General features: G+C 48.2%; 1 protein-coding gene across 2 annotated transcripts in view; it reads left to right on the top strand.

Annotated features, from left to right (window-relative positions):
• The window catches only part of GABRA3 (gamma-aminobutyric acid type A receptor subunit alpha3), a 75282-nt gene extending 48481 nt beyond the window's left edge, over nt 1–26801 (top strand). The window contains exons 5-10 of one of the 2 annotated variants that reach the window (XM_050901771.1): nt 6445–6527; nt 10288–10431; nt 12700–12852; nt 15479–15690; nt 19047–19049; nt 23570–26801. In XM_050901771.1, the coding sequence (XP_050757728.1) occupies nt 6445–6527; nt 10288–10431; nt 12700–12852; nt 15479–15690; nt 19047–19049; nt 23570–23899 (925 nt within the window). In that variant the 3' untranslated portion in view covers nt 23900–26801. The remainder of the gene's footprint in view (nt 1–6444; nt 6528–10287; nt 10432–12699; nt 12853–15478; nt 15691–19046; nt 19050–23569) is intronic. The other variant, XM_050901772.1, reaches the window with a different exon arrangement.
• Nucleotides 26802–27834: the final 1033 nt, after the last annotated feature.

Here is a 27834-nt window from a genome sequence, read left to right as displayed (position 1 = left end):
AGGGCCTTAAAGCTCTGGTGTCAGACCTGAGTACAACAAACTGGGAATTGTGCATGGATTTACATAAGGTACAGACAAAAACTCAGCTGCTGCAGCAATCTCTGGATGTACTCTCTGGCTCGAACTGTGTGGGGCACATAGATAATGTTCTGGTTCTTCCTGGCCTTGAAGCATATGAAAATAGTGAAAGCTCAATGCTGTGCCAATGGGATTCAACTTTGTGAATCCAGGCTTTAAAGAGCTCTCCTGCTCTTCACAGGGACTGTCAGAGTGGCATGTTGAAGCTTTGTGGTTATTGTCAGAGTGGTTCCTAGACAATATGTGCTCGAGTTATGCACTTGAAGGATGTTTAACTGCCAGGCTGATACGTTCAGCTGCATGCCCAAAGACTCTGTCTCAGGAACCTGTGTTGCTAAAGACAACATGAAGTCCTTAGCGGCAGTGCATGAGCACTTGGGAAGGAGGGTCGGTGAACCCCTGGGTGAGGCAGAGGCAGAACAGGAGGGAAAGCTGAGTACAAAGGCACCCAGGACATGTGCAGTCCTACCGGGGCTGTTGAACTCCAGATAACAAGTCCTGTACCTACTGTGGCATGCTCAGGAGTTTGAGCTTCCCAGGCTGCTTTTTGAAATCACAGAGCTTTGCAGTGTCTCTCCCAGCAAAGGCTTTGGGTTGTCTTTACTGCCTGTTTTTTTTAACCCCCGGGCAACTTGTGAGAGCTGTAGGCTGGAGCTCACAGAACCCTTGACACGATGGAGCTGCAACCATCATTCTCCTTTCTGCAAGAGCAGCAGCTGGGACATGCCAGCACCAGCTCCTCTGGGTAGTACAGACTGGCAGCTGTTTGACTGCATCCTGCATCAGGGCTGGTCCTAGACAACAGCATAAACAGACCCAAGCAGACCAAAGCTAGACTGCTGAACATGCAAGCAGACGAATAGACGAGATGAGATTTGCACACCCTGCTTATCCCTGCCTTTCAGATTCCCAAGTGGATCCAAAGGCAGACACAATCTGTTTTCCAGGCTTGGTTTTGTACAGGCAGACTTTTGGAAGGAAGCTGTCCCAGGAGGGAGAAATCTTCAGAGATCCGCTTATCTTGCTGCATTTCTGCCATCATGGGCTGAAATCTCCAGGGGCTGGGGGAGGATACAAAGTGAATTCAGTGCTTTCAGATCCAGCACAAGGATCCTAGAAGCAATTTGGCTTTCAAGCTCAAACCCCAGCAATTAAACCTAACCTAGATTCTCACGCAGCCTAAACCGTAAACACTATTCGGCCTAACTGTGGTTATTAATGAATCTCCTAGAGGAGAAATCAGGACAAAACTCAAGCAATATCCCTGGCATAAACAAAGTCAGTTCTGCTGTGCAGGGTGCTGTCATGTGTTTGTACCACACATACGCCAAGGGATTATTACATTTGCATCCCAGAAATTGGACTGAGACTCTCGCTCATCCTGCAGCACGACGCAGGTAATGACAGGGGCTCTAATGACACATCAAAGGCTTCGCTAAGCTCCTGGTAACCATGAGAACGAAGCTGAAGTGGTTTGTTGTACCGTCAGCCCTGGGAGAGGTATGTTTAGCCTGATTCATACTTCTTGCCATTGTGTTGAGCAGTTCAAAGGACTTCCCATGACTTTAAAGAGAAAAACATGGTTTCTCTCCTGGATGTTCCATTTTTGGTGCCATTGCGCCAGCAAAGTGAAAACATGAGGAGTTTGGGGTTTGATTTCAAGACAGTTCTGCATAAGTTATTGCTAGCGCCTGGGACAGATGAGCCAAAGGATACAACAGCTGGATTATGTGATTGCTGGCAACTTGGCTATTTTTCACATGCTGTTTAGGCTTTATAATGACATTTCAGGGCTCAGATGTCTGGACCTGAACAGGGCATTGAAGCAATGAAGCAAACCTCTGTGGCTAGCTGGCCATAAGCTCCCTTGCACAGGGTAAGGGGCAAAGATGAGAATTTCTGCAACAGGCTCTTTTACCCAAATGCTGCAGAGGCAGTGGTAATTGTCTGGGAAGCAAGATACATTCCTCTTCGTTTGACATTTTGACGTTTCATTAGGCAAAGCATATGGTGCTGAGGAGTTCTTCGCCAGCAACAGGAGGTGGTGGAGAAGGCCAGCGGGGGGGGGCAGCAGAAGGGGAATGTGGGCACTCTCCTGAGCGGTGATTGATTCCACAGCTCACCTAAACACCTCTGCTAATTAGCGCTCTGAAAGATGACTGTGTGTAAGAAAGGCTGCAGGAGGGGGGTGAAAGATGGCCGAGGGATGCAGGAGGCAGAGAGGTGAGCAGGAGTGAGCAGCAGTGCATGCACTCTGGTCGTGGGGAGAGCGTCAGCACACCCCGGCATGCACAGGGGCAAAGCGAAGAGGTTTCAGGTAGGGGAGAACACCTGGGAAGGGGAATGCCTGTATTGCTTCTCCCTTCAGCAGGGAAGCTGACTCCCTTCATGTGTTATCTGTGAATGTGCTGACTTCTGGCTGGCTGAAGTTGCTGTACCAGACTCATCTAGCTGGAATGATATGGCATTTTCTTTTTTATTTAATTTCAGGAAACTTAAAAGGTCCTTCAGTTGTAGGTGGAGAAGTGGCAGATTAGGTTGCTTTTTCAGTGGTTTGTTGATGGATTTATTGTGTTGTTGTTTACTGGCTAAGTTAATAAAACACGCTTTAGATTTAAAATGTGCCTGCTGCATTCCCACACACCTACGGAGTCATCCAGCATCTGTATAAAGTTGTCTCCTTCCCTTGACAATACTTGCTCTTGTTGGCCATGGCCTGGAGGGGGCAGGAGGGTATGGCCAAGGCCAGCTTGTGCCCAGCTGGTCTCTGCTGCCATCCTGGCCCCCTCTGAGGCTCTTTCTGGCTGCTCTAAATGGCACTCAACCACCGGACCCACAATCTGCAGTCCTTTGAGTCGTTCAGCCTTATTCATAGTGGCTGTTGATCACAGCCAAGACTTGCAAACAGTACAGTGGATGAAAAAGGCATTTCTGGTTTTTTTGGGGAGTTCAGGATACATCAGAAGGAAAGCACTGATCAGAGGAGAGGTCCTTTGGAAAAGCTGACTTTGGGAACACGCAGCTAAGAGCCTTTTGAAATAATAAAGTAATTAGTGAAGCCAATGAAGGAATAGGAAGGTAAAAGGAAAAGTCTTGTGTGGCCTGCTGAGGGAGACAGGGGAAATGCATTGACATTTCCTTTACATAAGTGACAGTGACAAATATTAGAAGTAAAAAGTCCATTGCAGTTGGAAAGGACACAGAAAGAATTGAATGGTAAGATCCGTGAGGACATACTTGACAAGCTTGCCAACCATGAAGCTCCCCAAGTAAATTTTGAGCTGACAGAAGAAAGCATCACAAAAGAAACAGAACAGGAGGAGCAAGGCTGTCGAGTCCCCACCTTGCTGCCAGGTTTTCATACCTGCTTCTTGAAATCCTAACCTTCATCCAGATTATGAGAGGCATCAGAGCAAATGAGCAATTTGTTTGTGGTGGCTTTTGAATGTCCAGAAGAAAATCATTCCAACGATGTGCTTGTAGGCTTGTCAAAATCACTGTCAGTCTTTCCATTGACTTCAATGAGTCTTGGTTGAAGTCCTAAAGATCAGGTCTTCTCTCTCATGTAAAACAGGTACATTCAGTCCAGAGGTGAAGAAGAGATCAGCAAGTCAGAAAGAGTGATTTGTTTCCAAGGAAGTTACATTGGCCACACAGTGGTTCTTGGATTGGCTGAGAAAGCCAAGCTGGGGCCAGACATAATGCAAGTAGGACAATCATCATCACCTCTTTGTCAGTAAAATGATTACTACAGGACATAGTGGTCACTATCCATGTACATGGATTCAGAAAGGATTGGCTGACTCAGAGTAGAAAAGGTCCTTGGTCTCTGGTGCACTCAGTCGCCTGGGTGCAGCCTCTGAATCATGGAAGCCGTAAGCCACCAGCTGCTGGGAGATGACAGCAAGGTGTGGTTTGCTCTGAATTCACCCAGATTTCGTACTTCTGTGTAAGTATCCACTGACCTCCTCTACTGGAGGTGGAGTCAGCCTGCATAGACCCAATAAACCTTCTGTGATTAACCTGGCCAGAGTATGGAGCATTGCATCAGCCACAGTTGGGCTGTGAGCCCTTGGGACCCAACAGTGAATGGTGACTTAACAGCCAGCCCCTGAGGGGTTCAGTGCAAGTAGTGCCCATGGGACGTATGGGGACCATGTCCTGCTGATGCTGAATAGCTAAGAGCTGTTTATCAGGACCAAACCTGTTCTGATTGTGGGAGTTGCTTTTATAGGGGCTTTTCCCCCTGTGGGGTAGCTCCTGGGGCACAGTGGGGTGGATGTGCCCAGTGGAGACAGGACAGTGGTACCTGGCACTGAAAAACAACAGAAATGAGTATGTGCTGCTGTTGCATTAAGGAGCAGGGAGGTACCACTGAAACACTGTGGAGCTGTGTTCAGAAGGTCTGCAGGAAACTCACCGCTTTCCTTTGCTAGCTCATACAAGAATAAGGCATAGACTTCCCCATGGTGCAATCTGCACTGCGGCACTGTGACCCGAGTGACCACTGCAAAAGGGTCGCGTGCCTCACCTCCCAGACATTCCCAAAGGCTGGGTTAACTGGGATTTAAACCCCTGCTGTGGGTGCTGCAGGGGCTCCAGGTCACGCAGGAAGATTTTGGCCACCCAGCCCTGCCCCATCGAAGTTACAGCAGCTTCCAGCTCTGCTCCTCCGCTTCTTGATTTAATGCCTCTGCCTGTCTCTCGCAGGGATGCCAGCTTTCCTAGACCCTGTAAAAGAAGCAAATGAGGCTGGACGTGGGTCTGAAATCACGAGTTTCATTTCCTCACCTGGCAGAGCAAAATTCACAGCCGGCAGAGAGTTTCCAGCGCAGCCTGGGCTGCTCTCGCAGCCGACACGGAGCAGCTGTGTGGGAATTTGCTGCTGCTCCGTCCCTCGCTTGCGCTGGTGTCCGCCTGTCACAGCACCATCTGCCGCCTGCAGCCACCATCGCTGCAGCCTTGGAGATCCCCTGCCACTTCCAAGCCACGGTGATTCTGCTTTGTTTCCCCCACAGGGGTTTTTAGAGTGCTTGGTTTTGTCCACCAAATTTTTTAATGCCAAGTTTAAAAAAGTCCTCTTTTTTTTTTTTTTTTGTAGAATCATTTAAGGTTTGTCCACCTGAAAGAAAAACCTTTATTTTTCTTTTCTTTCTTTTTTTTTTCTTCTTTGCTTTTAGCAAACAAAATCTGAACCATTTATTTTTTTCAGGGTTTGTTTTGCATTTGACTAAGCCTCAATATTTTCTATGAAGAATAACTTACCTGAACGTTTTTGCAGCTGAAGGAAAATATCTCAATAGAAGCTTTCCACTGTGCTTCTTGACCTGAGTTTTCCACAAGCCACCTTCAGCCTTAGCTCTGTGCGCTTGCCCTTTGCATCTGCCTGTTGCTCCTGTCATGGTTTATTTGTTATTTTGCCAAGCCATCAGAAGTGGGTCCTTCTTTCTACAAATGGTTCCTTCAGAGAAGATTGTATTAGACTTCTCCTGGGAAGCTGCCTGTCCTGGCTGCCCCTCCTAGGCTGCAGGCTTTGCAGTACTTCAGGAAGGAACATGAGCTTAGAGCTACCTTTTTTAGAGCCTTTTATAACGGATCCTTTTATGCCTGGCCGCATGTTCTGCAGCACACTGCTTTTATGGTTGTGCCTCCCTCACAAAACCACTTCCTGACAAGCTATCCTACTGGGATTTGGTGGATGCGTAAAGCGCACAAGTTGTCCTGCACCCCTGCAAACAGCCCCAGGACACACAGTTCTGCGTCTGCCCGCAGCATCCTCTGCAGTGCCACCAGCGAGAGAAGAGCTGGGGGAGGTGGGATGAGGTGCCCTACATGCACAGGGGTGTGTTGTACCCTGGTGCAACACCTGCGACTTCACGGCTCTGACTGACTTTGTTCAGCAAGCCCAGTAGCGCTGTGGCTTCCTGACTGAACAATCTGCCAGCCCTTGGCTCCCTCCAGACCACTGGGAAGAACAGGCCATGTTCCCTGGAAGGTCTTTCCCTCTGCTTTCCAGCATGGTCCATGAGATGTCCCCTGACCCCAGGCATTAATGAGCTCTTTATGCACAGTGCATAAGCAAACAGAAGTCCTGGGCTTTGGCAGATTTTCTGATTGCACTGAGTGGATAAAGATGAACTCAGTCAATAGGGTTGAGTTTATACTATGGGAAAGGTTGCCAGATCTGTGTGCCTGCTGTTCTCTCCACAGCTGATGGCCTTCTGCCCAGAGACTCAGAGGTTAGTGACCACATTGAGGCCTTTGTCGCCTTTGATGGATGCAGGGCAAAGACGCCGTGGCAGAAGGGCCAGGTGGGAGTCTTCGCAGCCGTGTGTTTCTGATCACGCCCTGTGTTTTGTCTTGTAGGCTAACGATTCACGCAGAGTGCCCCATGCACCTGGAGGACTTCCCAATGGATGTGCATGCTTGTCCGCTGAAATTTGGGAGCTGTAAGTACCCTAATCAGCCTCTGCAAGGAGGTGGGTACAGAGCTAAAGAACAGTCCTTTGTGTGGCTAGTGTTTTCCAGTATTTTAGTAACAGTGTTATTAATTATTGATAATGATAATGTGACCAAAAATTTGTTTCTGGTAGCTCATACATGCAATTCCTACCATCATCAGAAATGGACAGCAAGCAAATCTGTGGTCAGTTCAGGTTCACGGGATGTGTTAGACACCTGTGGTTTTGCTATAAGTTTATGAGGAAAGTGGGAAGAGCAGCTTCCCATTGCCCTCCCTGCCTTCGGTGGGCAGTGCTGCCTCTTCAGCGCTGCCTCAGCAGGACCAGCGTTGGTGGAAAACCCAGAGATGCTTTTCCTTCATCACAAGGTGATCCTGGGGGAACAAATTTGGGAAGATAGCAGTGGTGTCTGCTGCTAGGTGTCCTATCCAGCCTCCCTACATCACTCCTGGCAATCTGGGGAGAGCCTGAAACCTCTGGTTGCTCTGGCTCCATGCTCCAATGGAGCTTACCAACCCCTTGCTCCTCTTCAGTCTGTCAGGCAGACTGCTCTCAAGTAAAAGGCTCGGAAACTCTGGGAATCTCAGTCCTAACACCCAAGGGTCCTGGTTTAGGGAAGATTTGCAGGCTGCTGGTGAGTTGAAAGCTGCTCCCAGCCTCCCAGGCTTGCATCTGCTCATCTGCTGGGGCTTCCCATACCCTGCCTAGGAACAAGTTCCCTCTTCTGTCCCATATGCAAGTTAAATTTCTTTTGGTTTTGTTCCTAAAGTGAGTGGGAACCAAGTTCCAAGCTACCGGTTTACCATAATGTGGAAATAAATTTCCTAGTCCCACTCTGCCTGGAGCCTCCTCTAGGTGCAACGAACTGAGCACCACTCTCAGTCTATGTTTGCGTTAGCTGGAAGAGTTACCCACCTCCAACTAAAGAACGAGCCCCCACCAGTAATGTCCCTTTTGGACTCTAAGAAAACAGAGAAATCACAACCTTTCTAAACTGATATTTCCCTCCTGTAGCTATTTGGGAGTTAATCAAGGAGGAAGTTGAAAAGTTTGATTGACACTGGAAGAAATCATGTTTATCATGTGCATCTGCTCCTCTGCCTCATGACAAAATGCATCCATGAAGCTGGATTATTCAAAACTACTAAAATAAAGTTATTTCTTAAGCAGCACCTAATTAAATGTAGAACTCTGCCACAAGACATCACTAAGGCCAGTAAAATAGCAAGCCTTAGAGAAGGATGTTAATTGACCTTGTGAGGAGGGTTATAAAATCTCATACCTCAGGCCCAAACTCTGGGATTATTACAAGACTTGCAGGAAGGCAGATTACTCCACATCTAATTGCTTATAATGTTTCTTGGTGAGGAAAAGAGATTAATGTGCATATTTATGCTGGAACACCCTTTGGGGTTCTTCTGGGTATTTTTACTGATTTGGCCTCCAAGTGATGAGAGTTTTGACACAAGCAGCTCAGAGAGCTGCCCCTGATTAACATTAGTATGGCTCTTTCTAAAGCACCCATCTGCACAGCATCTGAGCTCACCTCTCCTGTTTTGGGGTAGGATTAACCTAGTGTTTGCACCAAAAAGCCATCGACAGCTGGAAGCTGCTCATTTGCAAGAAGCTTAGAGTGGGTCAGATTTGTAAGTAGAAAGACAATGCCAAGGCCAGACACGTGCTGTTCAAAGGACAGCCGAATTTGCCTCAGTGACCACCTGCCAGTGATCCCCACAACCTGAATGGCTCATCAGTGGCCTCCTGTCCCTGTGCCACCATGGCAGCCACCCAAAGAGGGAAGGCAGAGAGCTTGCAGGAGAAGTAAGGCCATCAGGCATTTCAGATAGCTTCAGCTGCCTACCTGCATCATTCTTCGGACTAAGTGCAGTGAAGGTGATGGCTTTACCTATCGTCGTGCTCCCTAGAAGATGGATGTACGCAGCAGAGAACAACTGTTTCTAAGCCAGTCATAGGACACTTGTACAGCAGCTATCTGAGACTAGGCTAGCAGAAGATGTTGCTGAAGTTACCAGCTCCACTAAATGTCAAAGAGTTGTCCCTGTTTGGATTGGACTAGACTGCATTGCAAACGAGGCATTGAGCAGAACCAAAACAGCTTCATGGCATTAAATATGTTCCAAGCATCCATGCCATGCCTACATGACACCAGATACGCTTCTGTCCCAAACAACCAGATACGTAGACAACTGCATTTTCAGGGATGATGGCAATGAAACTGTGGGCAAGTTTTCTTTGTAGACTGAGAGTGGTGGTGAGTGAACCGTGACTGCTAGAGCAGAAGGTGCTGCCCATCAAGGCGGAAGAGCATTGGCAGAGCTGTACAAAGCTAAGCCTGAAGGAGGATGGAGGTCTCCAGAAGCATGTTGAGAGCTGGAAGTAGGGGTTGGAAAAGCAGAATGTTGCACATCAGATGAGAGGTGCCAGCCTGCATCAGAAGTGCTTAGGCAGCACGCTGGCGTGCTGAGAAACATTGGCTGATCATCAGAACCACTCCCCCCACTCTGCACAGTGCCTGCTTAGTATTTAACAGGTTTGCCAAAACCTACAGTGCAGGGATAACAGTGGTTGTTTTCAAAAGATCAGAGAAATCTGATTGTCTCAGGACACAATCTTCCCTAAAGCAGGAGCTGAGACATTTCTGTAGTAGACCTGACCCATTGCTTGACCTGACCTCAGCCAAAGAATTCCTTAATGTCTTAATAGGAGAAGCTGGTGGTAAAAATGAATTAAAAACTTGTTTTAGTGAACTTTGTTCTTGCCTAAAAAACTGGTGCAGAGAGAGTATGGACAGGAAGCTTGGGCATTATGGGGAGAAGTAGCTCCTAGTAGAGTCTGGAGAGACTCAGTTTCTGGATACCATAGGACTGGCCAAACCAAGAGCATGTAGGCACTGTTGGGAAAGGGAGCGGCTATGAGGACAAGCAGGGGTTTGGTCACAAAGGCTTGTGAAGGTGATGGTGTCTGTGTGCATTAGAGAGAGGTGTTTGCATACGGGGAGTTGGGCAGGTGGGATAGAGAGGGGAACTTGCAAGCTCCTGGAAGGATGCCCTGGCCCTGAGCCCGGCGCTACTCCACACAGCAGTCCAGTGGCACTTGCCTGCTGTTTCTCTTGCAATGTGTGGGCAGGCTTTTCTCAGCACTGCCCTCGCTTGCTGCCTGGTGGATTGGCCTGGAGGCTGGCAAACAGAGGGTCATGCAGGGGAAAAAGCATCTTGGTGGGAGGGCACACCACCTCCAAAGCTGAGAGGCTTGGAGAGGGTTGCTTCTGAGTGAGGGTAAAGATTTTTAACTTTTTCTTCTTAACCTAAAATTCAACCTCATTTCCGTTTAGCCTTTCTCGCCAGCTGCTGCCAGCATGACTCTCCCGGTCCCTGACATGGCAGGACTGTGGCTGTCCTGCTGCCCCAGCAGCCTGCCGGTCTGGACGCCTTCCTATCTTGTCTCTGCTTGGAGCCAGCCCTTGCAGAGTCAGCACGTCAAGGGGACAGCGTGTGTCTCAACGACAGTGCTCTGCCCCCTCTTCCAGCTCCCTTCCGAAAACCCCAGGTCCCTTTTGCTCATTTGATTTAACAGTTGCTGAACTACCTTGGTCTCTGGCCATGCTTGGCTGTGCTCAGCCATGTGGCTCTGAGGAATGCACAGCAGGGATTAATTTGGCTACAGGCTAATTTTGGTATATTTTAGGTCGGGCAGAAGCACAAACCTCATTCTTCTTTCTCCTCCGCAGATGCCTACACAAAGACGGAGGTGATCTACACCTGGACACTGGGGAAGGATAAATCAGTGGAAGTAGCAAAGGGTGGATCTCGCCTGAACCAGTATGACCTGCTGGGCCATGTTGTTGGGACAGAGATGGTTCGATCCAGCACAGGTACTTGTGGGACCACAATGCGATGCATAGGCTGAGCACACTGTCAGATGAGATGGACCCATGGGCTTTGAATGCCATGATTTGGCATAATTATAGAGGCAGTACCTGTGGGCAGTGAGCACCTGTCGTGGTTTAACCCCAGTCAGCAACCAAGTACCACACAGCCGCTTCCCCCTCCCCCTCCCAGTGGGGTGAGGAGGAGGAAAGGAAAGAAAAAAAAAGTAAAACTCGTGGGTTGAGATAAGAACAGTTTAATAACTAAAGTAAAATATAATACTAACAATAGTAATAATGAAATATAATAATAATAGTAATGAAAAGGAATACAACAAAAAAAGGAAGGGGGGGGGGGGGGGGGAAGAAAAAAACCAGTGATGCACAATGCAATTGCTCACCACCTGCTGACCAATGCCCATTTAGTTCCCGAGCTGCAATCCGCGCCTCCCGGCCAACTCCCCCCTGTTTATATACTGGGCATGACGTTCCATGGTATGGAATACCCCTTTGGCTAGTTCAGGTCAGCTGCCCCGGCTATGCTCCCTCCCAGCTTCTTGCACACCTGCTTGCTGGCAGAGCATGGGAAACTGAAAAGTCCTTGGCTTAAGATAAGCGCTACCTAGCAACAACTAAACCATCAGAGTGTTATCAACATCATTCTCACACTAAATCCAAAACACAGCACTGTACCAGCTACTAAAAAGAAAGTTAACTCTGTCCCAGCCGAAACCAGGACAGCACCACAGTACTTCCCAAGCCATGTGCTGTTGGAGAATATGGCTGGGGACATCTGGAGCAGTCACCAAGAGGCAGTAAAGGGTTTAGCTTTTAGTGGTTTCCACTGAAAGAGCCTTATTACCCATACCCTCTAGAAAACTGATTTCAAGCATGTAAAAATGATCTGTTGTGTGGAAAATTTGCCCCACCTTGCCCAGCTGGTTCTTGGTACCGTGGGTTCATTTGTCTTGGATCCCTTTCCAGTCCCTCAGGAGAGCATTGCAGGCAGGGGAGGTGAATGCAACATAATGTTCAGTGTGATTTTCACTGCATCTGCTTACACAAATATTATCATAGCTAATAGAAGATTATCCCAAACAAATGTTTCCTCTGATTAATGACCAATATTAATCATCTTTCTCTCCCATCTGCTGCTCCTCCCTTCCCCTCTGAATCCAGGTACTGATAGCTTTTGTTATCTCATGTGTGTCTCTCATCTTTCTTTTTTTTCTCCCCCCCCCCCCCCCCCCCCTGTATGCACCAGTAGTTCTCTCATTTAAGGATATTTTCTCTCTGGTGCACTTGATTTTAATCGTGTCTGTCTGTAATAACTCATATCACCTCCCTTGGGGAAATGTGGGGAGTCCAGGGAACTAAATGTCATAATATCTGGCCCATCTCTCTACTTAAGTTGTAGTAAAATGTACAGATGAATAACCTGAAGTGGCAAGAAAGCTGCTAAAGACTCCTGTGTGTAATGATTTAGCAGAGCCACACTCACAACAAAAAGGCACAATAATCCAACAAAATATCCAAAGCTTTGAGTGGAGGAATAGGGCATTGAGGGAAAATAGGGACAGCTGCTCCTTTGGTTTACAGCCCAGACCTTTAACAACAGAACTTGCCCTGGTTTTTGAGATGGTAACAGTGAGGAAAGGTGGAGTATTTTCAGGATTGACAGAGAAAATAAATTCCTTTGTCCTGAAATCCTACTGAAGCACTGTTAGGGTCTCTCGAGGCTTAAGAGGTCTTACCCACAATGTGGCTCCCTGGGCTGGAGCAGAAAAGGGATGGGAGCTGGGTCGGGAGAGACCCCCAGAGGCGTCTTGTGCCTGGAGTGAAACGGGGAAAGCCTATTGCCCGGTTGTTTATTGGCACTGATTTGCCTTTGTCCCACAACCATTTTGTAGTGAATTAGAGAAGTCTCCAGAGAAGTGTTTTGAAAGGACAAATGCTATGTGGAAGTCACCCAGGCTACACTGGGGCACACGCCTGACAGGGCAGAGCAGTTGTGTGTGTGTGTGCAGGATGTGCAAAGTCAGTGCTGACAGTGTGCTGCAGCATGCATCCCTCCTTTGCATGGCTGTTAGGGTGGCCTGCAGTACTGTAAGATACTAGGGCGTGCCAGCCAGTAACAATATGACACACGCTGCAGTTTCATCTAAGAACTCGAAAGTTTGTTCAGGACAGATCTTTAGTGGTTTAGAGACGGATTGGTGGCCCCATCCTGGAAAGCACCGGCGGCTCAGCATCTCTAACTGGCTGTCTCTGCAGGGGAGTATGTCGTCATGACCACACACTTCCACCTCAAGAGGAAGATTGGGTACTTTGTGATCCAGACCTACCTACCCTGCATTATGACGGTCATCCTGTCCCAGGTCTCCTTCTGGCTTAACAGGGAGTCCGTTCCTGCCCGAACGGTTTTTGGTGAGTCTGGGAGCATGGGGGCATCGTCTCAGGTCAAGAGAGAAAGGCACCACAAATGACAGGAAATATAGACTGAGCATCAGAGCTGGTCTTCTCCAGGCCTTGACCGGCATCAGTGAAGCTGCTGGCCATTTCCCAGAATAGCTCTCAGTGTCTTCCCAGTGCCCCTGCTTCTACTGAATCACTGCAAAAATACTCCTGTCCATGTTTCTGCTGCAAGCCAAGCCATAAATATTAACAGTAATCAAGGTATTGATCATCTAACTATATGCATTTGGCTGTGTCTGCTTATCTATATTGGCTTTTGAGTTGAGGAGAGGATAGGTACATGGGGAGGTATTTAAAGCTCTGCCTTTGAAATTGCTAATGTGCCCCTGGTCAGAGCTCCACCGAACAAGTTCCTGGGCTGAGGCAATATAACTGCATGGTAAATATATTGCTATTATTTTCTTCAGCTGGTTTCAGATCCTCTCTCCAAGGCAAAGTGTCAGGCTGGCATTGCACATATATTAATAGCTTTTACAAACATTTAATAACAGAATTGCTTTGTGCTTTCCTGCCAAGACCTTTAGTTCAGGATCTACACACACACACGCACAGACCAGGTGTGATGCTGCAGGATTGTATTTCCTGGAAATAACAGTGCCAAGCAGATACCACTTAACAGAGAGTATATTGGACAAAAGTCACCAAGCAGAGAGGGGATATAAGGTACCTCCTGCTCGTGTTTTTGAATAAGACAGAAAGTGGTGTGGTTTCGAATATCATGAAGCATTTTCTCTGTAGCAAGAGTCATGATAGAAATACTCCCACAAACCCAACAAGGCTGATGTCCCCTTTTCCGGACCCTCTCCACAGGCCTGGACCTTGTTCCTATGCTGTGGACTGGAATGGGACGCAGGGAGGGTCACAGGTGGTTCTGCACCCTCCTAAATGAACTAGAAGGGAATCATTATGGGTTTTATGTTTACTGGGGCTTGTGAAATGTAGCTCATGAACAAGCTTTAAAATTTACAGTTGACCCCATCTTCTCCCTGTTAGCACCGGATTGCCTTCCCTTCCTCAGTGAGGCAAATCCTACAGCAATCCCCAGAGTGGAGTGCAGCTGCGGGGAGCTGGACTGTTAGTATGACCAAACTGGTTTGTGCGATCCAGACTGCAAGAGCTGCATTGAACAGTGGTAACAGTGAAGAAGAGGGGGTATGGCCCCTCAGCACCCCCTTCTTGGTGTTTTCTTCCACCAGAATGGAAAAGGGGGGGACTCAGACAGAAATCACGTGGAAAATAGGACCAGCTCAGGCATATAGAGCGTCATCAATGAACTTTCCTCACTGATCTATCTGTGAATCATTTGCAACTAAACCCCACAGATTGCACACCCGGACCCCATGTCTGTCCATGCCCCAGGTGGGCTCTTACATCTGCATCAGTTCTGGAGTATCTCGGCACTCCTGATGCTGGGGGCAAGCCCTTCTCTGAGGATATTTGATTGCCTCGTATGTTATCCTGCGATTTGCAATTAGACAGGTTTCCTCGAGTAGCAGCTCAGACTGAGCAGGAAAGAGCTGACTGAAAAATTAAAACCTACCTTTGTGAAAAATGTCTTTGCTCCCAAATTGCCTTGCTTTCCTATTAAGAAAATAATGAGAACTCCAATTGTTTATTCCTTTTTGTTGCCCCTCAGAAAGTATTGTCAACAATGTTATTGAAACTCTTCAATTACCAGGAGTATGGCTTAAGGGAAGTGAAAATTAGTCAATATTTTTATAATGTTTTTAATGCATTTTTAATTGAAAAGCACATTATTGGGAAAAATGGATAGCAATGATTGCTTGCTTTAATGAAAAAAGCTTTAAAAGGCATCTTGCAACAGATCATTTTTTTAAGATAAATCGTTGTGACACTCATTCTGGCAGCTTGGGCCACCAACAGGTGCCTGGCTGTGCCGGCAGGACCCAGGATCCCAGGTATCCATCCATGCAGGTCACAAGACACCATTTCCAAAATGTTGAGAGAACCACATTGGATGAGTGGCCAGTTTCTGGTCCTTCATGAAGTTCCCAACCATCTAGCTGTCCTTTTTACTGTTATTTTATTATTTTTATTTTATTGCAAAAGCAACCAGAGGCTTCTCCATGGCATATTCTATATGAGGGATCTGGGTCTAGCATCACGCATCTTACCCTACTAGCAGATGAGGAATTGAATGCAGGTGCCTACCTATGAGCTAGGACTCTTTTATAGTGAGCAGAGACCTAGTCGATGGAGTTTGGGGAAGATTAATCTCATCCTAATGCAGATGTTTGCCATTGATTATATGAATTGGAGATACTCAAAACTGAACCAGAGAAGGCCCTGAGCAACCTGAAGTTGGCCCTGATTCGAGCAGGGGTTGGACACGCTGACTTCCCTTCCAACCTGCACTGTTTTGTTATTCTATGAATTGCACCACGGACTTGTGCTAGGTAAGGCTCCCTTAACTACAGTGGGAATGTGGGCCACGTGGCTTAGAGGATGGCTCCTGAATTTACATGATGGAAATGCCAGCGGTGTGGTTTGAGGAGAAACTGGATGGGTACGAGTGTATGGTCTCACACCATCCTTGTCTCCTGCTGTGTTTCCACAGGTGTCACCACCGTCCTCACCATGACCACACTAAGTATCAGCGCAAGAAACTCATTACCTAAAGTGGCGTACGCGACGGCCATGGACTGGTTCATAGCCGTCTGTTACGCCTTTGTGTTTTCTGCGCTGATCGAATTTGCCACCGTCAACTACTTCACCAAGCGCAGCTGGGCTTGGGATGGCAAGAAGGTGCTGGAGGCCCAAGAGATGAAGGTCAGCCCTGTGGCCAAGGGCAGGGGGGAGGGGGTGGTGAAGAAACGCTGCACGAGAGAGCTGCGCCGGGGCCAGGAGTGAGTAACATGCAGCCCCGCAGCACTCCGGGAGGCTGGATGCTACTTACTGGGGTCCCCAGCTCAGGTCTCGACTGGAGCGGTTCTTGAGGGTTGAGGGAGGAAGGGCTTGGAGGGCTGGTCACTGTGCTTAGCTGGAGAAAAACACCCAGGCATGACTGCTCACTTTTCCCTCTGTCCTTCTGCACGACCATTTGCCAGTGGAAACGTGATTACGTGCATGTTTTGGTCTTGCTCCGCTGGTGGTCTTCTCTCTCCTTTCTTCTCCCTCCAACCCATAAATGCCCCGCTCCATATTGCTAGCATGCCACACAAACCCAAATATGCCACGGGATGCCAGCCTCGCCAGTGGAGACAGTCCCACTCTGCTGTGTCCCCTGTGGCTGGTATCCCCGACTGTAGGTCTCCCCTGGCACGGGCAAGCATGGTGCAGCAATGGGGAGGTCTAACGCTCGTGCTGTTGCCCACAGCTGCCGGCAGCTGCTGCTTTGTAAGCTCGGGCAAAGAGGGTGGGTGGGAAGCAAGCAATCAGAAACGGCAACTGGCAGTAAATTAGTGCCTGGCATCACCCACATTCTCCCTTCTCGCTTGGGATCAGCCTCTCCGGCAGCTTCCTTCCTGACAGCCACTGCTACCCCTCCTCGTGCCTCCTCCCTCCTAACTGATTTAATCTTGGCTGTGCAGAGAAATCGCTTACTGTAGCATGCTGCTCCTTGTTTATATTTATTGAATCAATTTGAAAATCAGCTTTGTCCTTGTTCTTGGTTCTGGAGCCTTTATATTTTTCTCCTCTGCATTTTAATGTGTTTTTTAAAATTGTTGTGGCGCTGTATGCAAATACCTGGCAGAATTGCAGTAACTTTTGGGAAGACAACAGCCAGTCATCTCTCTGGTATAGAGGTCAAAGCAGGAGAACAGAGGCCTTATGGAGAACCACAGCCATCACTGGGTGTTGAATGCCTCTCTCTCGTGTTTCTTGGAGTCTCTCTGTTTGCTTTTGCAGCTGTGGTCTGAGCAACAGACTCATGGCAGAAAGGCTCCAGAGGAGGCCAGTTGATGGTCTTTCACTTCCACTGTGAACAATAACGCTAATCTGGCCTCTAGAGAGGAGAGAAGCCTTTCCCGGGTCATTGGCATGAGCAAAGGATCAGAACAGGTCCTCAAAGCAACCATGTCCCTTTCAGGGATGGGCAAATCAGCACAAAGTCAGGATTCACAGAGCCTTGGGCAATTATGTGAACTGAGCGCAGCTGAAAAAGCAGTAAAAAAAAAGCTCAGAAGTTTCAGTTTGTCATAGAAGCAGCATGCTCCTTAATTTATTCATTGACCCAGCACTGCAAGACTAACAGTGCTGAAACAATAGGGTAAGAGCATGCAGCATGTTTGTGTACGTGGTAATCAAACAAGAAAACAAAGCAGGACCAGGAATGTTTCAGAGGGAGTGCTCTTTGTGACTTTGCTGCAATTGGTATCAGGCTGGAGAATCAGGAAGGACTCCAAATTTGTGGATGCTTTTTCAAGCTAACCCTGATCTTCATCTTAGAAGGCTAACCCACTCCCAGTCTCTGCAGCTCAGAGAGCTCCCTGAAGAGTGGTGGGCTTTCAAGGGGTTGGGAATACGATGTGTCACCGTATTTGCTTTTCATCTTTCTTCCACTGAATATTTCCAAGCAGTGAATTTGTTACGCAATGAAGGTGCCTCATTGGCTCAGTTTCAGCCTTTAATTAGCTCTTCTTGAAACAATTGACAAGCCAGGTGATTGAAACCACAAAAGAAAGAGGAGGCAGAAGAATAACTATTGGCATTTTAAAGTGTTTGTACCAGGAGTAAAACTACCAGTGACAAGCCCAGGCTGAGCCCTGGTCTCTGGAGAACCTTCCCCCCAGCCAAAAAGAATGCTCTTTATTGATGTGATGGCAAGGATCCTCACTCCAGGTTTGATTGTTTCCTTGCATGAACATGAAAAAAAATCAATAAGCATCAGCCCTTCCCTCACCTCAAATGTAGGCAGCAGTAATGCTTCCCATCCCATTTGAAAGAAATCACTACTTTGCAAAAGCTGCTGGTTGCTGACAGGCACTTCCAGCGTGTTCACTGTCTCAGGGCTGGTTCCATTCTTTCTTTCTCCCCTTCAGCCAACCCATTGGTTTAGATGGGAACAGAGCATTTTTTCACGTATTTTTCAGCCCAGTCTAACATGATGGGCTGATCTTGGTGAATCGCTGATCTCTGCATTATAAATGATCATGATGATGTTCTGGCTATAGCCACAGTTGGGTTCTGGTTCTAGTTGGGAGCTACTCTGCACGTTCTCTGCAGTTCTCCTCTAATGAAAGGCAGGCAGATATCACCATAGATGTCACCAAAAACTCCCTTTAGTGTGCACTCTGATAAGATTTGACTAATGCTTCTTGAACCCAAAGATTTTCCAAGCTTTTCCTGCCTGCCACCAGTAATCGCTAATTATGGTTGAAGGATTTCCTCTCTTTTTGTATGGCAGAGTGGCTGCAACCAACCTAGAGGTGCAGATAAAATTGGAGAAAGGTATCTGGATCCAATGTAGAAAACTTGTTAGTAAAGATAATTTTTAAAAAACGGTCATCAGGAGGAAGGTGGAGGATGGCAGTAGTTGGGGAGGAGTGAGAGGCCATAGAGATTGAAAGATGCATGGTTTCAGTAGCCAGCAAAGATCCCTATCTCCAGCATCCTCAAAATATCTTGTTAAAAGGATCCACTTCAGGACAGAAGGACTGTGTCTGAACAGAGTGAGATCCATCCATTCATCCCATCCCATCCATCCCATCCCATCCTATCTATCCATCCCATCCATCCCAACCATAGGGATGGCCATCTCTGGAGCCAACAAGGCCATTTCCTGAGCAGCTGTTACAGTGAGGATCCAGAGAGACAACCATTAATGGTGACTTCGCCACTGGGAAACTCATCAAGTCTGCAAGGATGACATTTACCAGGGACTTCCCTGCAAAAAAGTGTTGTCTGTTCTTTAGGATGGAAGATGCTTTGGATCTTTGGAAGGCACTTACTTAAACCCACTTCCGCCTGCAATGCCATGTCTATGCATAAAATCTGATTGAGCTCTGTATCTATGCTTGTATGACATTGCCCTGAAATCCTAGGTGGCAAGAAGCAACAAAAACAATACAAGTAGCTGCAGTCAGACACATGAAAATGAGGAAGAACACACTTTGGATGGAGGAATAGTCCTGGATCTTTATCCTTCTCATCTTTAAGACAATAATCCTGTAACGCATGGTGAGAAGGTTAGGTCCAGGCTTTTTATGTACTTTTCACATGTCTTTTCACTAAACGAAAGTCACCAAAAAGCATCCTCCAAACCTCTCTGTTGATACGATCATCATGGTTTTCTTTCTTGTATTTTGGAAGTGATGGGCATGCTCGCCATTTGCACTAGGTGTCCTTTCCACTGACTAAAGCCTAGCTTTTTGTCCAACCCACTCTTCAGCAATTCTGAAGTTTGCCCCTTGATCCAGGTCACTTGGGAATCATTCTTCATTCTCCTTTGTTTCTTTCCATTTGTGGCATCTTTGTTTCAATCCCCTCCTTGCCAACAGAGAGGAACTAGAACCAACCTTGACAGGCCACGATTTTCAACCAGTTTGAAGTCTTACAGAGTCATGGGGTGGTTCAGACCCATCTCTTTTTTTTGTGCCTCACTATGGTAAATATGTTTTTCCTGGGACTTTCACTTGTTGACCATGCTCTGCAGCTCATGTGTCCTTTGTCCTACTGCACTTGCAATCACCTGTAGCTCTCCATAGCACTGCAAGCGATTTATGTTCTCAGCATCTTCACTAGAGTCCAGGTATCATTCTTCAACAGCATTTCACCCTCTTTCTCTCAATACTATCTGCGTGGTGTGTTAGGCTGATTATTGACTCCATCCAACCTCTGAGTCTTTGTCTCGTGATCCAGGGAGCATAAGATCATTGGGCTCAGTCCCACACAATCTGAATGAAGAGATGAGAGGGATGAGTGATGCCAAAGGTTACACCAGCAGCTGACAGTAACCTGGCATTGACGTAGCCTGCTTGTTAATGCAAGATTGCATTGTTCGGAGCCTTTGGCTCTGCTCAGGGTACAGGTGTCTCAGTGTAAAACACTTTGCTGCTATTCTCTGATAAGATCAAGTCTCTGGCACACTGCAGCGGGGAACTTTGGCTGGCATGAGGAAGGAGTGACATGTTTGCTGGAACAGTAACTGCAGTTGCTGGGGTTTGAATTATAGGATACAAGTATGTCAGAGACTAGAGCTGCTTGGAGGTCATTAAAGTGACTTTTCTCTAGAATGGCAAGTGGCAGATACCTTGCATTTCTCAAGTACTGCAGATGTTAGTGATGGTGACCTTCAGAGTGGCATGTCAGAGGGATAGTGCTTCCAACCCAAATTTCTAGCCAAGGAGTAGGTGCAGAGAACTAAATCTCAAGCAGATCATAGGCAGAACCAGTAGTTCCCATAATTTAGAGGTTCAGCCGTTAGCTCCTCAACAGAGAGGCTTGAAGACAAGAATATTTAACAGAAATGCTATTATTTTCCAGTATATGTGTTGTGGAACAGCTTGTCAGACTGCAATATCCAGGGAACATATTTATCTCTAGACCAGCTTTCACAGCTTTTCCCTCAGGAGAGCAGCGCAGGGACAGCTTTGTACAGTGGTTCAGTCTCCCTGTGCCCAAACTGGGCCATAAATGCAGGAATTGCTTTGCAACAGAGATGTTTTAAATAGGACAAGTTTTCAAAGCAAACGTGGGGTTTCCTCCTGTTTTTCCACTCTTTCCTTCTGTTTCAGTAGGACGTGGAACTCCTCACAGATAAAGGTGCAGGGGGAAGGCTGGAGGCTACTTTGCAGCTGACAGCAATAAGCACATTTTGCTTTGTTTGATTGTCAGAATCTTGCCTGAAACACTTATTTATAAAGCACAGCCCAGTAAACTTCAGGCTGAACCATTTCTTCTGACATCTCAGGAGCAGAGCACATCCAGAGCACACACAAGTGCCTTGGTGTAGGCAGTGTGTGCTCTCGGTGCTTCCCAAAGGCTACCCAGGCTTCCAGCTCTGACCAGGGCAGAAAACTCCATAGGCAGCCAGAAAAAGGCCCTGGCTGTAGGCTCCCAAGCCTCTGTACTACCTGAACAGCCTGATCTGAGGTCCACAGAAGCCCAGGTTGATGCTTGGGGGCTCTGGATCACACTAATAGGAACAGTAGCTTGCTATCACCACCCACAGCATTCATATTTGCCTGACTTTACTCCGTTTCAGCCTGCTGTTTTCAGATGCCTTTGGCCAGGCAAGACAGATCCACTTTCCAAGCTCTGGGGCAGAAAAGCTAGCCGGGTTGAAAATGTCATGTCACTTGTAGTCATCTTATTCCTGTAATGAATAATGTGGCTGATTAATACTAAAATAATCACAGTGCACTTCAAATTACATTCTGCGAACAACAATCTGTTTTTCATTTCATTACTGATTATTAATTATTTTATTACCTCCTGTAGCTGTGTTAATAAGTAATCATACTTAAGCATATTTAAATGTTTTAGAAGGTGAAACATCTTTAGTCCTTTATTTGCTTCTTCTCAGCTCTTTAGCAGGAAAACTTCACCTGCTGTGCAGGGGGTACAAGTTAACATGGCTCTAATGATTGCAGAAATCAGTCGCTCAGTTAATCGTTAAAGATCATAACACCCTCTCCCATAAAAGACTATGAATATGGTCTGATCAGTGGTTTAGTCTGATCTGGAGTCTGAAGACATTTAGACCTCCTTCTAACAGCAAGTTAATTTCTGTAATTGCTGGCATTATTACAAGGCTGCAGGCCTGGCTATGATGGTATTGGAGAGGTGTTTAAAGATTGCACAGAAATCTACTTTTAGTGTCCCTCTGAAAATCACTGTGGAAAATTCATTTCCTAAGGTAACCAGAAATATCCATGGTGATTGTGGACACATTTAAAATGGAAGTACAGCATGAAAGCTAAAGCACTTGGAGTATCTCTGCAGAGCAGACTGGGCAAATCTGGCCTGTCCAGCTCCCAGTGCTACCCAGCGATGCTGCCTGCTACCAATTCCCAGGCTAGGGTGGGGAGATGAACAGGTCTCGCTGGCTGCACACTCTCCCCTTCTCCTGACAATCACTTTGTACGTGGTTCCCTCACACGCACATGCAAGATCATGCCAAGCACCCCTGGGAAATGCCTGGATGAGCTTTACCTTGTGGTTCAGTTGCTTTTGAATAGAAAATGAGATCCAAAGTCACACCTTGTTCTGAATTTAGATATTAGATTGCCACCATGAGTCACTGCTGTGTCTAATGCTGGCTTAGTGTAATTACAGTGGACACCGCATGGAGCACATGAGTGCTGGGACATGTAGGGTGCCTGATGTCTGCATATGAATAGATTTCATTCAATGGGCTTCTCCTGGTAGACCTGGATTGCTTTATATGATATGGTCTATGGTGCAGCTGGCCTCAGGTCCCTGACAGCAACAGGAAGATCCCCAGAGTGGGGGTAACACCTATCATGACTTCCTAGCTCCGTCTTCCTGTCCACTCATCTTCATTAACATCTGAACTGTCTGTCTTCAGCACCTTCCATCATCCTTCAGTACATCATGTCTGACACATAAGTGCCTCTTTTGCCATTTGCTATGCAAGCTCTCCTCCCTTCAGCATGGACAGCATGGCTGTCCTTGGAGCCTTGTGGGAGGGGTGCACTTATGTCCCTTGATTTGCAGCCACCCTTAGATATGAAGGCAAGATGAAAGGCTTCCCTCTGCCCTACAGTGCCGTGTTGAGCAATCCTGAAATCCAGGGCTAGTGCAAATGCTTTCCATCTGTTCTGTACCTTACCTGGGTAGGTCATGAGGTGCTCTAAAGGGTCCCAGAGGCATTTTGGACATCATGATGTTAAATTGTGAGGTATTCCTGTGAGGTATTCAGGGCACTGAGGCAGTGGCCTTGTAATATGGTGCAAAAATATTGCGATGCTGTAACCCACATTCTTAAAGCCACTGGCTTTCTGCTACAAAAAAAAAAAAATAGAACTATAATCCTCTGTGATGTCTCCTCCTCTCACCTGACCCAGGAAGCAGGCCAGCAAAGCAGAAAATCAAGTTCTTCCCCCAGGATGACAACACAGATTGTCATTCTTTTCTAAAGACTACATTCCTGCATTGTCTCTCTATGGCTGAACCTTACATGCAACAGAAAACACTGCCCAGTTGAGAGGGAAAACAAGGAGTCTGTACAGTTTGAGCCTGCATTCACTTATACTGACCTGGCAATATACAACATAGACCCGGCAGCACTCAGCCAATCAATCACCGGACTGGGGCAGCTACTGCTCAAGTGCAGCTGCACACACCTTTTTATACCACTGCTCTGATCTAAGGGGCTGCAAGGAGGCTACAAACCCAGCTATGTGGCTTCAGTTATCTGACTTGCAGCAGGACCTAGCCGCCAGGCCAGGACCTCTTCGTGCTACGTGCTGCATGCCAGGCTTACATGGAGTAGCTGGTCAACCCTAGTCCAGCACGTCCTTATGCTCCAGCAGCCCTCAAGTGGTAGATGTTATGGGTTCTGGCCATCTTCTCACCACATGTTCCTTCCCTTCCACAATGCTGCCTTCTTGGTCTCTTGCTCCTTGCACCCTTTTCCATCTTCTCATCCGGACAAGCAGGTAAACTCAGAGGACAAAATGTTCTCCATGCAATTCTACAGTCACTTCATCTCTATTATGTTTTTTTCTTCCACCTTCCCTAGAAAAAAGAGCCAGTAGCACTAGCGAAGAAAACCAACAACACCTACAACATTGTTGGCACCACATATGCCCTCAACATTGCCAAGGACCCTGGCCTGCCCACCATCTCCAAGAGTGCTGCTGCCACTGCTACTGCCACCAACATACCCCCCAAGATTCCCCGCATAGAGGAGAAGCTCCCAGAGAGTAAGAAGACATACAACAGCGTCAGCAAGGTAGACAAGATGTCCCGCATCGTCTTTCCAGTCCTCTTTGCCATTTTCAACTTAGTCTACTGGGCCACGTACGTAAACCGGGAGTCAGCTATCAAGGGAATGATCCCCAAACAATAAAACCGGTCACACAAACCTTCCATCAGTGAGCACCATCCAGGCAGGAATTCTCCAGGGCTTTCTTCTTTCCTGTTTTGTTTAATTATTATTGTTCATTTGATATTATTATTACTATTAGATCGTTCTTTTATAATGTAAACAAAACTGTGATTTTAATTTAATCCCATATACTTTAGTTTCGTTTTACTTTGATGACGAAAGGGGAAAAAAAAAAAGGATGATAACAAGTTGTGCCTCTAACATCATGAGTCTGATGTCCCCCATCTGTCCAAGTCACCCTGTGCTTCCATCTCTCCTCCTCCACCTCCTGCTGTTCCCATGGTCTGCATGCCACTGCCATTCCATGCTCCACTCTGCTGGGGGCTGCTGCTGCGGTCTGACCCGCTCCTCGTCTTCTGCGATGGACTGCCCTAGCATGGTGGATGCTCCTGGTGGCCTGGGCTCAAGGATGTGGAGGCCTCTAGAGTCAGTCAGTCAGCTGGGCTGTTCTTCAGTGCCTAGCGCTTTGCGCTAGGTGGTACTCCCCGGGCTGTGGATGCAGGTGAGCTGGTCCATTGAGGGAGCAGTGCGGCATGGGCCAGCTTGTAGCCCAATACCTGCTGGGGGTGAACCCAGCACTTCTGTGGTCCATGGAGCCATTGCAGGGGTAGAACAGGGTGGCAGCATCTTGTAGGTATCTACAGGGCTTCTTCCTCTCTGTCTTCACCCAACCCAGCTGCTGTTTTCCTCTGTGTCTCTCCCCAGACAAGAATAGGTCAGAAAGGTCTTGTCTGTCTGCCATCCTGCACTCTTGGGGCAATTCACATTAGAGGGTGGGATGATTCCTACCAGAGAAATAATTTTTCTCAGGGTCAGTCAGGAAGTCAAGACAGGAGCTTTATAATGCCTTGGAGGAGATAGTAGCTGTGAGGCTGCATGCATTCAGCATCAGGACTGGAAGTCACAGAGTTTGTGTTCAGATGGGTGGTTTATCACTTTCTTTTGGCCTCATCCACTTATCCTTCTTGGCATCTCCTCTCTGTCCCAGCCCCTTCTTCCAGCTCCCCATTCATTTTCCTTTGGCTGCTCAGCAGCCCTCAATAGTATCTCACTGCTCACAGGTGGATTTAGGCAGAGAAGCCCCTACCTCTCAGGTAAGCCACACTGACGGGGAGGAGCACAGCCCGGGGAAGTCCAGCTCATGGTGCATCCCTGCTCCGGTGCACCGGAGCAGCAGCAATGTTGGTTCAGGCCAGCTCAGGTACAGGCTGTTTCCTGTGGGACACACCAGGGACCACTCTGCCACCTGTGGGGGTGAGTCAGGGGACAGTCGGTCCCCAAGTATCTCCCTGTGCCTGGTGAACAGATGCAGCTGAGCATCCTCAGCACCATGGGAGAACAGCAGAAGGGGGTCTTTGAAACAGCAGGGTGATACTGCTGTCCCGGAGAGCCACGTGAGCCAGGTGCCATCCCACAAAGCCATTGAGATAAGACCCAAGTCTAACACCTGCACACTCTTCTAAGGAAAGCCCTCCAGTGCCTTGGAGAGAGGCTTTTTCTCCCTTCCTGACCACCACAGTCAAGGACCCAAACCAGTGGTTGTCCTCTTCCCAGCAGCAGCACAAGATGGTGGCATCTAGGCCATCTGTCCCCTGTCCCTGGTGCCCGGACCCATGGACACACTGTCCTGATACAAGGAAGGACATCCTGTGCCTGGTGAGTTCTCTTCCCCAGCCCCTGGGCAGCACTGATCCTGCCAGCAGCCCTGCTCCCAGGGTGGGATGCACCCCCTCTTTCCTGGGCCTCCCTCTGACCCTCCAGCTGCCCCTCCTGAGCTGCCCCCAGCACATTTCAGGTGCATGCAGCCAGGCCAAGGCCCCAGCACCCCCAAGGTGATGTCTTCAGCATTGCTTTGAGCTGCTGTGCCGAGCTCAGTTTACCCCTGCCTGTGCAGGAGCAGGGCTGAGCACAAGGCACAGGATTTGCCCCACCTGGAATATCCATGGGGACGGCAGGACAGAGCGGGGAAGGCCAGGGCACTTTGTCCTGCAGCATGGGTGGCACTGATGCGTGTCCTGCCCATCCCTTACCAATCTTGCTGGCTCAACAGCAGTGCAGTCGCTCCCCCTGTCTACAGCTGCAGTGAGGAGAGGAGCTCCGAGACATTTAGCTTAGCCCCCAGTGCATTCAGTCCACAAGCGCATCCACACCAGCAGGCAGCATCGGGCAAGAGGTGGCAACCCCCCCCCTCAAGCCGATGCTAAGGAAGCCAGCTCTCTCCCCATCCTCCCCCACAGCATTCGCACCCCAAACTGCCCATGACATTTCTACAGTGCCTTTCATCCCTGAGGGCTCCCCGCTGGGTGGCGAGGGGTGGAAAGCCTGGGAGCTCTCCCCCTTTGCACTCAGCATCGGGTTGGAGGAGCAGAGGGAGGGTGCACCGTCCCCAGCTCTTCTGCTGGGCAGGGGGGGACATCCTGGCTGCTTTTGCACCTGGGGCACTTGGTTCCTCCTGGCACTGGCCTCCTGCTGCAGCCACCCTGCTCCAACAGCCCGGCCGCCCCAGGACTGCCCCACCACAGCCCCATACCCCTCACCACCAAGGCTCCCTGTGCTCCCTCCACGCCAGCACCATCCCCTCCAGCAGTGAGTGCCATTGCTGCCACCCTTCTGCTCCTCTGGCTTTCCGGCGGGAACTGCAATGCTAACCAACCGTGAGGCTGTTTGTTTTGGAAACTACTTGGGTGTCATTTTCTTAAAGAAGCTAGATGAAGTGTATCTCATAAAACATTCATGTCACTATAATACTCAGGCCTAAGTGAATGGAATTGAAATCCTATAAAAAGCAAAACAAACACAATAAAATGGTAACAAAGAGTATATTGTGTTTACTAATGGAATTACATCAAAGGCAAGTTTAAATACGGGATCCAGTGACTTAGCTGACTTGAGCTGGCACCAGCGCAGAAGTGGTCTCCTCTGCTAGCCTGGGCGTTCCCCCAAATCCCCTCTACTTTGAGGGCCACGTCCTACCGCACATTGCCTCGCTATGTGTTCCTGTGTCTGTTGGTGCCTGCTTTGTAGAGCTCTCTGTAAATTGTCAGGTCTTACTGTTGGCTTCTCAGTAGCCTGAGCAGCCGCAGGCGCTGCCTTTGCTGCCCACCCAGGGCCACACAGGCTCAATGTGGCAGGGTGGTGCTCAAGGTGCCAGGGCTGGACCTCTCTGCAGTGCCGGGCACAGCATCAGGGCAGCATCTGAGCCTCCTCCCTTCCTGCGGGTGATCCGATCTGTTTCGCCAAACTGTCGGGGTGAATCTCCTGCCTGTCTCTTCCCCCAGTCCTTCACTCCTTGCGACGCCGAGACTCTTGTCCCTCCCCAGGACACAGCCCACTGACCTGGCTTGCCAGTGACGCCCATCTGCTGGCTCGTCTTTGCTCTTCCTGACTCCAGAAACTTTGCTCTCTGCCTGATAACAGGCTGCCTTCGTAGATCTGTGTTAGCACGCCTTGAAAGCCAAGTCTATTCCCACCAAAGCCTGGCACTGGCTCCGAGTCTTTTTTGCCAGCTGGAAGCAGAAATACCGGCATCCTTTGGTTAAAGACAACAAACCAAACAGGATTTGTAGTTTGGCTTCCAAGCAGGGAAGCATTTTGGGAAGATAGTTATAAATAAGTGGTTTAACATCTCCTGCCAGCAGACATCACAGAGAAGATAATGTTCTTTTTTTTTTAAATCTGTCAGCAGTTCAAATTGGGATGTTTCCTTCCCAGCTAACACCAGGCTGCTGATGGGGGCTTCTTCCAAGGGCACGCTGGGCCAGAGCTAACCTACTGTCAGTTACTGGGGTTTACTGCTTGCTGTGATAGTATCTAAGGGCTCCATTTTTATAATTGGTCCTGTATAGGAATAGATCTGTACATGGCCATTGATAGTCTAATCCACAGTTGTGCACAGA

The sequence above is a fragment of the Gymnogyps californianus genome, chromosome 9 (genome assembly GCF_018139145.2).
Source record: "Gymnogyps californianus isolate 813 chromosome 9, ASM1813914v2, whole genome shotgun sequence".
Taxonomy (NCBI): Eukaryota; Metazoa; Chordata; class Aves; order Accipitriformes; family Cathartidae; genus Gymnogyps; species Gymnogyps californianus.
Note: the sequence above shows the minus strand (reverse complement) of the source record. Positions and strands in the feature narration are given on the sequence as shown.